This window comes from Rutidosis leptorrhynchoides, chromosome 5, assembly GCF_046630445.1.
Source record: "Rutidosis leptorrhynchoides isolate AG116_Rl617_1_P2 chromosome 5, CSIRO_AGI_Rlap_v1, whole genome shotgun sequence".
In the NCBI taxonomy this organism is placed as follows: Eukaryota; Viridiplantae; Streptophyta; class Magnoliopsida; order Asterales; family Asteraceae; genus Rutidosis; species Rutidosis leptorrhynchoides.
Window position 1 is genome coordinate 22,740,561 of NC_092337.1, and position 8,781 is coordinate 22,749,341.

Consider the following 8,781-nt stretch of genomic DNA (forward strand, 5'->3'; position numbering starts at 1 on the left):
GCCATCAGCAAGCGTCTAATTATTGGCGACTTGACTGTCGCTTAGAGCCTAAATCGAATCCCAGGCAACATTTTAAAACCCATGGAAATTCGTTCCACCATTTTCATGGCGTTGGCATTTAATTTTTTTTTTTTTTTTTTTTTTTTTTGGCCGGAGGTCCGTTGCAAGCAATCTCTTTATCCGTCGAACATAGAGAGGGAGGACTTTCTCTACCCTTGTGAGTGTTTCACTCGGGGTGGTGAAATGACTTCTCTTTGTCCTAGGGTAGAGGTAGGATTGTCTACGTCTCACCTCCCCCATACCCTACAAGTGTGGGATTGGGTATTGTTGTTGTTGTTGTTGTTGACTCATTTCTTGAAGAGTTCGGTTTTTCCTTTCAACAACCCCATTAGATTGAGGTGTGCGAGGAGTCGAGAAATTATGGAAAATACCATTTAAATCACAAAAGACTCCAAATTGAGCATCATTATCAAATTCTCTACCATTATCCGTTCTTATTGTTACTATAGTACAACCAAGCAAATTTTGTATCTTAGTAGCAAAAATTATAAATCTTTCACACGCTTCATTCTTATGCTTTAGAAATAGTGTCCATGTATATCTTGAGAAATCATCTACTATTACTAAAGTATAAAAAATTCCTCCATAACTTGGAACGGCCGATGGCCCAAATAAATCTATGTGTAAAAGTTCTAGACATCTTTTAGTAGATATAAAGTTCTTAGGTTTATGACATGCATGAACTTGTTTTTCTACTTTGCATGCATCACAAAAATGACTTTCATATTTCAATTTAGGCAAGTCTCTAACTATGTCCTTTGAGAATATGTTATGAATTAGTTTCATATTAGCATGCCCTAGTCTCCTATGCCACAAGGTAGTAGTATCATGTATAGATGTGAGACAAATATCTAAATGTTTGAAATCATCTAATTTGCATGTATAAAGTCCTTTCTTTCTAATTCCATTTATGACACTTTTACCATCTTTTATTATGTGTGAGGAATTTTTAGTAAATGTCATGTTATATCCTTTATCACGTATTCTTCCTACACTTAACAAGTTAAAACTTAGATTTTTAATGTGTAACACATTATCAAGTGTAATCTTTTGATTAGTAATGTTACCTTTACCGGCGATTTTTCCTTTTACATCGCCACCAAAGATTACATCACCTCCATTGTGCTCCGTATACTTTGTGAAGAACTCTTTGTTGCTCGTCATGTGTGTTGTACATCCACTATCAATTATCCATTCTTCACTTTGTACAACACCATTGAGACAAACCTATATTTAATCAATCAATAATTTTGGTACTTGATGTTTGTTGGGTTCGGGATGATTAGCACTAAAGACTCCTACTCTAACTCATTTTTTCACAATATTAACATTGTTGTTCCTTTTAGTTTCGGCCTTTCTTCTTCCAAAGTTTTGATTGGTTATTCTTCTTGAAGGATTTTTCACAAGTGACTTAACTTCTTTTCTACTTGTTTTAACTTGATTAATTATGGAAGCCTTAGGTTTTGGTATTTCCACTAATTTGGGTTTAACAAACATCATCGGCTTATGTTTGGATGTTTTTACCTCAAAAGTATTCTCCTTATATTTTAGCCCTTGTTTGTTACTTGCTGGTGTTTGAACACTCAAAATGTTTTCTAACACTTTACTAATTCCTTCATATTTTGAAAACTTAATTTTGTTTTCAAGTAGTTTGTTAGTTTTGTTTAAAACAAGGTTTTCATGTTTTAAGTCATCACATGTAAGACATTCTTCTGAGTTGGATATTCTTTCTTTAAGTTGTAAGATTTCTAACATAAGCAAGTTATTTTCTTCCTTTAGACTTGTGTTTTTATTAATTACTTTACTACTCAAGACACATAATTTAGCAAAGTTGTCAAAACTAAACTCAAAAAAATTTGAAAGTACCTCATCGTCGGTTTGTCCGACTTGCGATGCCTTGTCGTCATTACTTGGAATATCAATGGCCATGAGACACGTTTCCTTTCCTTCTTCTTGTGTGTCATTTTCTTCATCATCACATGCACCTCCAAGAAACGCCTTTTCATTCTTTCTCTTAGGACATTCACTTATCAAGTGGTTTGGATCACCGCACCCGAAGCATTTTCGTACAAACTTTTTCTTAGGATCGAATGACATTTTCTTTTGTTCCATTGGAGGACGAACATGGTTTCCCGCCCTTCGATAAAATTTCTTGAATGAGCGAACAATGAATGCAAGTTGTTCATCATCATTTAGAATATCATCATCGTCATCATCGATGTCATATTCAACATGAATCTTAGCCTTTAGAGCGATTGACTTGTTCTTTTCTCTCTTGGCCTTTTCTACTTCATCATCTTTGTCTAGTATGACCTCATGTACTTTGAGATTTCCAATGAATTCATATAGAGTTAACTTTTCCGCATTCTTTGATTCGTCAATAGCCGTCACTTTTGGTCTCCATCTTGATGGTAGAGCTCTCAAGAACTTTCGAACATATTGCTTATCCGTATAGATTATACCTAGAGATTTCAAACTTGAACAAATATTGTTAAATCTAGTATAAGCACTATCTATTTTCTCATAATCTTCAATAGCAAATTGTTCATATTTCGTTATAAGCAATTCTACTTTATTTTCTATGACTTGCAGGTTTCCATGATGAGTAACCATGATACTATCCTAAATTTCTTTAGCACTACCCATCATAAAAACTCTCTCGTATTCTTTCCTAGGCAAAGCATTAAAAATAGTCATTTTTGCTTCATAGTTTTTGCCTACTTCTACTTTGTGTTCCTTGTTCCACTCTTCCTCGGGTATAAAGATTTTAGTCTTTTTATCATCACTAAGCTTAAATGGAACATGATCACCTTTAGTAATTATGTTCCTCGGAATCAAACTCAGGTTGCTTGACAACGAATCGCGAGCCCGCCCGCTTAAGGCTCGATACCAATATCACATTTTAAATGAGTAGTGTAGTGATAAATAACATGAAAATAAAGAATCTATAATATAATTTAACGATAAAGTTCAATCCTGCTACATTTTGAGGTGGTGTTTTTAAGAAAATATATTTTCATTTACGCACTATTTTCCTTTTTATATCAAATAAATTATTACTATTATTAAGAGCAATCCAATTCAATACTTTTTGACTAAAATAAACACATCCATAAATCATAAATCTGAAGAATTTAATAAATATTTTACTTGAGACTATATAAACTTGAAAGTAACTTATTATGCTTTTCTACCTTATTACTGTATTGTATATTTCGTAGTACTCGCAATACTTGGCACATTCAAAAGTTTTCATCAACGCAGAATCTCAATGCCCAACAAAAAAGTAACCAAAATCCGATCACAGTTACCAATCAATGTAGTTCAAGCAAATTTAGAAACATGTATTAGAAAAAGACTAACATATTGAATTGATAACTAAAGATGGTATTACTTGATCTCATTATTGGAAATCAACAACTATTACTATCGCCAACATAAGTCGTTTATGAAATACGAAAATTGGTAACAAGTTGGAAAGGAGTAATCAATGAACACAAAATTGGGATAACAAAGAAATTTAATTCAAAGGATAAAATCCGGCAAAGTAGGAACAACCTTTCTTGAGAGGCTATTTATTGTAATATTACTTATACACCAAAGTAATATTTAGGTTGTGTTTGATTACAACTAAATGGAAGGATTCAAAACTGAATGTTGTATATTTATTTAGTGTGTTTGTTTGTCAACTCGGAATATAAATGATATTAAACGGAAAAAAGGTGTGATGGATATTTTCTCTTAACCATTAACATTTTCACATTCCTTTAAAAGTCTCATAAATAAATTATATACAAGACATTAAACAAACAATAATTCTTTTTATTTATTACTCCGTAATTTAAAATGTTAATGCGAAAATTTAGAGCCATTCATGTGTGTTTAATCAAAATGGTTTTTAGACAAGTCATTGTCATTTAGAATCAAGTTCAGTCAATATCTTTAAATCAATTAAATTTTAAAACGTTTGACAATTAATCATTATGTTTATCATATGCAACCTTCATAATCTTTCAATTTCTTTGATCATATATCAGTTTCTTGTGTACTCCAAATTGTATCTAATTTAAGATGGCATTATCCGATCATTTCACTCATATACACCACAGTAACAAAAATTGCCGAAATATCCATTGATAAAAATTGTACCACTGACATTATAACAATTCTTAGGAACAATATCATAGATCAGAATTCATTAAATGTATCTTCAAAATGTGATTCAAAATTATGTGAGTGATTAAAAGGAGCTAGTCACCCTTAAATCCATGTGGGTGATCAAATTCTACAATAACTATTTGTAGAGGCATCAGTTTTCCAAGCTTAACCATCCATTAAAGATCTTTGATCGTGGATTGGAAGTTTTCCCAACTAAAGGAATCATCGCCCTATCTTCCAGGCTATTTAAACTTATGGAGACTTCGCAACAGTTATGCTTTCAACGACAAGAAGTTTCGGATTTCTCATGTTTTTTACAGTATTATTGTAACATCTTTTAATTGGCTTTTTTCTAGACTCGAAAAGTCTCGGTTAAACTGGACATTGTGGTTGCAAAAGCGAATGAACTACTTGTACATATTCTAGCAATTTGTTAGTTTGTTAACTTAATATACACGTTAGGAAGGAAAAAAAAAAAAAAAAAAAAACTATTTGTAGAGGCACAATGGACCTATATATGAACCATAACATAAAATAATGATATAAGGTGACTCTTGTTGGACCCTTCTTGCCAAAATGGTTTCATGTGACATGAATGTGTACAAAATTAACTATATATGAAGATCAAAGTACGAAGCAAAAGTAAAGTTATCAATTCATTGCAAAAGTAACAAACCAAAGGCTATAATTAAAAAGTTTGTTTCATATAAAAACGGCGATGATGATAACAATACTAAAAATAATTTGTCAACACTAAAGAAATGTGAATGGTCTAAATTAGAATATATGTAACCTTTTTTTTATCATTAAAAATATATATCTTAAAGTACATTATCATGTGATGTCACATAATAATCAATTTGATGATATACTCATTGTGTGTCACATATTTTTATCTATAAAAAAAATAAAAATAAAAAACTAGTTCAAATTGGAGTATTAAAATTTGTACACCACCACCAATCTTTTTAGCATAAAGGTTTATCAAGGGCCCTTATATTATAAATGGAATAATAATGCACATTTACATATATTAAAAATAATTATTTTAAATATAGAGTAACAAAAATTTAATTAAAATAACTATTTTTCTCACATTTACACCACATCAACAAAAATACAAAATTACAAATTACTCCAATTTCTTTATTTGGATTATTCCATTCTATCTCTCCCTCATTATTTTATTCTTCTTGCAAATAATAAATAAATCATAAAAAAAAACCCCACAATATACTACTGTAAATAAAAACTTACGAGTACAATGTTACTCACCTTACCCTCAACCCATGTGTTTGATGTTTCTACGGTTCTACCTTCCATTATCAACTTGTGACCCGACCCGCGCACCATCGGACATCTTCTGCAACTCATGACCCACATTTGCAGTCTCTTCCATTTCCATTTTCTATATATCTCAATCATTCAACTGATGTCTTATTTGGAACAATCTCGTAATCACCACCTTCTTCTTCATCATCATCATCATCATCATCATCATCATCATCCTCGTCATCATACTCATCATCGTTATTATCAACATTTTGTTGATTCACAATCCCCATAACTTCACCCGTTTTCGGTTGATGTTGTTGTTGGTGATGTTGCTGTTGCTGTTGAACCGCACCAGGAAGTGGCCATTGTTGTTCGGGTCGGGCCATTATCGGAGCCATCTGGGTTTCGGGTTTGATCACAAAACCAGGATTACTATTACTATTACTATTATTCGTACTACTACTGCCCGCTTTTTCTCGGTAAATCGCGTCCAACTGATGAAAATACGGGCAAGTTTTCGAATCCTCGGGTCGTTTCTTGCTGCTTTCTTTAACTTTCTTATAATATTTGTTAATATTTTCCCATTTCTCTTTACACCGTTTTGCATTTCGGTTGTATCCAAGCTTCTTCATTGCGGATGATATCTCCTCCCATAACGGCCCTTTCGGTCCGCTTTCTTGATACTTTGTGTCGAGTGTTGTTCGTAGCCTTATCAACGCATTAATCTCCGCTTTCGGCCATCTCGAGGGGCTCGGTTTTAGCATGTTCTCTCCTACATCGCCGCTGTTATCTAAATTCTTCTCTTGTGTAGACGTTGATGATACGGATACCACCGACATCGGTATAGGTACAATAGATACTGTAACAAATAGTAAAATATTTGATATAAAAAAATGATGCCCATAATAATAACAATGTCATTAATTTATGTTAATTAACTACAAAGATCTGAGTGAGTTTAGTGCACCTGCTAAAGATGTAGTTACATGCTGTTGTTGCGGTTGTGGTAGTTGTTGCGGCGGTTGTGGTTGTACTTGTACTTGTGGTTGTGACTGTTGCATTGGTGTTGTCGATTCCGGTAGCTTTTGTGGTTGTGACGGCTGATGTGAAATACTTTGTTGTTGCTGTTGTTGTTGATGCGGTTGCTGTTGTGATTGTTGTTGAAGTAATTGCATCGCGGGCATTTGTGGGATTACCGGATTTGGATTTTGTTCGGTAATCTTTTGCAAGAACGAGATGACCGCCGCGTCTTTTGCGGCAACCATGGATCGTTCTTGCACTAACAATTCATGTTCTCGTTTCATTTTCGCCATTTCTTGAATCCGCCAAGCTTCTTCTCTCGCCATCCGATCACGTTCGCGTCTATCTAACGTATCTAAAAATTTGGATTGTAATTCCTCTTGTTTATCAATCACTTCTTTCATTAACTTCCCAAAAAATTGCTTCCATTTCCGCTTCCGACTCCGCCGTCTCTCCGGTGGTTCATCGTCGGAGGACGTCGACGAATCGGTTGAATTCGTCGACGTCGATATATTCAATTGGGAAAACGGAAACCCACCGACATGATTAATATTCATCGTCGGCATTGGTACCGCAGGCGCCGCAACCGATATCGGATCCACGTTGTTCTGATGAGAAACCGCTATACTTATCGGAGTAACCACGGGTGATATTGATTGAATCTGGTTATTCGGCATTGGTGAAACGGAAACTGAAACTTGAGGTGGCCTTGAAGCAGCTTGTTGTAGCGGTGGCGGTGGCGGTGGAAGAGATAACGGTGCTTGGTGGTGGCTGACGGTGGCGTTGGGGTTGCTTTCTAAAGCTTGTAATTGATCAAAAAATCGGTAGGTTTTACCGTCTGCTTTTGAAGTACGGCCTTCTTTAGTTCTTTTATGGTATTTATAAACGTTCTCGAATTTCTCTTTGCATTTTTTAGCACTTCGATGATAGCCAAGCTCAGCTAATTTCCTGTTAATAATAATAAAAAAAAAAATTCATTATGAATTATTATGAATTTAATAATAAAAATGATGAAACTGCAATCATTAATAATTAAAAAAATAATACCGGCTTAGCACTTACTACAATCCGGCTTTTTTAGCTGGAAAAAAGATAACAACAAGACTAAATAAATCCAAGTAAATTAAGACAAATTTTCAAAATTAAAATTTTATTAAATTCTGGTAACCGGAAAAAAAGGTACGTATATAGATCTTAAATTCTACTCCGTATTAACTAAGGAGTAGTTATCAGTACTCCATAAATTAAACTCTAAAGTAAAAAAAAAAAAAAAAAAAATTTACAAAGAAGTATGTAAACAAAATGAAAAAGAAAAAAAAAAATTACCTGGAAACTTCATCCCATAATGGACCTTTAAGACTTGAATCACGAAAAACAACATCCATATCGGACCGGATTTTTAATAAAGCTAAAGTTTCTTGCCTGGGCCACCGGTTACCACCTGAATTCCGGCTACCACTTCTTTCATCTTCACTATAGCCACCACTACCACTACCAACCTCAACAGAAGCTCCGGCAGCGGTTGTATCAGTAGCACCGCCGTCACCGAAGCTAGGGGAAAGACCTCCTTGCTGCATCATATCATATAGTACTATTGGGGTGGGGAAGGGGGGGATGGGGATGAAATGAAAATTAAATAAAAAACAAAATAAAAGATGGTGAATTCTTGAGGGTTTTATGTAAGATTGGATGGTATGGTGAATTTATTAATTTATTTCGGTGGGGATCTGATCTGCCTGTCAATCTCACACCCAAAAAAAAAAAAAAAAATAAATAAAAAAAAAAGTAGCAGTAAAGATGGAAAAATTAAATTAAATATTTAAATTTAATATAAAATAGCTGGGGGAATCTTTTGGTATTGTTATGATTTTCTTCCCTTTATCTGCTTGTTTAAGAAAAGTTTCACACACCACCACAAGGGTCACTTTGGTTTATTTTGTCAGTAAATGTCACATATAGATAACTCCTGATCCGTACACCACCTTGTTTTTGCCATACACTAGGGGTGTTCAAAATATCCGTATCCGAATACGCAATCCGAAATATCCAAAAATCCGATCCGAAAATATCCGAAAAATCGGATATCCGGATTTTCGAATATCCGAAAATCGGTTATCCGAAATTTCGGATTCGGGTTTCGGATAGCACTTTCCATCCGATATCCGAATCCGAAAATTAAGGGGAGTTGGTGAATTTGCCCTTCCTTTGAGAAGTGAATTTGCAAATAAATTTCCCCTTAACTTCTCAAAGGAAGGGTAAAACTGTCTA

At 34.0% G+C, this 8,781-nt stretch overlaps 1 protein-coding gene across 1 annotated transcript; it reads right to left on the reverse strand.

Annotated features, from left to right (window-relative positions):
- Positions 1–5,224: 5,224 nt before the first annotated feature.
- On the reverse strand, positions 5,225–8,135 carry LOC139848978 (trihelix transcription factor DF1-like). Its single transcript, XM_071838657.1, has 3 exons — positions 7,840–8,135; positions 6,461–7,461; positions 5,225–6,352 (listed from the first exon to the last, which is right to left on the reverse strand). Exons 1-3 carry the CDS (start codon positions 8,091–8,093, stop codon positions 5,640–5,642), a joined length of 1,968 nt encoding a protein of 655 aa, XP_071694758.1. The 5' UTR covers positions 8,094–8,135; the 3' UTR covers positions 5,225–5,639.
- Between the last annotated feature and the right edge of the window lie 646 nt (positions 8,136–8,781).

Coding starts and splice junctions, on each gene's coding strand:
- LOC139848978 (XM_071838657.1), bottom strand. CDS start 8,093: ATGATGCAGCAAGGAGGTCTTTCCCCTAGCTTCGGTGACGGCGGTGCT. Junction 7,462..7,839: donor TTATGGGATGAAGTTTCCAG/GTAATTTTTTTT, acceptor TATTATTAACAG/GAAATTAGCTGAGCTTGGCT. Junction 6,353..6,460: donor TGTAACTACATCTTTAGCAG/GTGCACTAAACT, acceptor TATTTGTTACAG/TATCTATTGTACCTATACCG.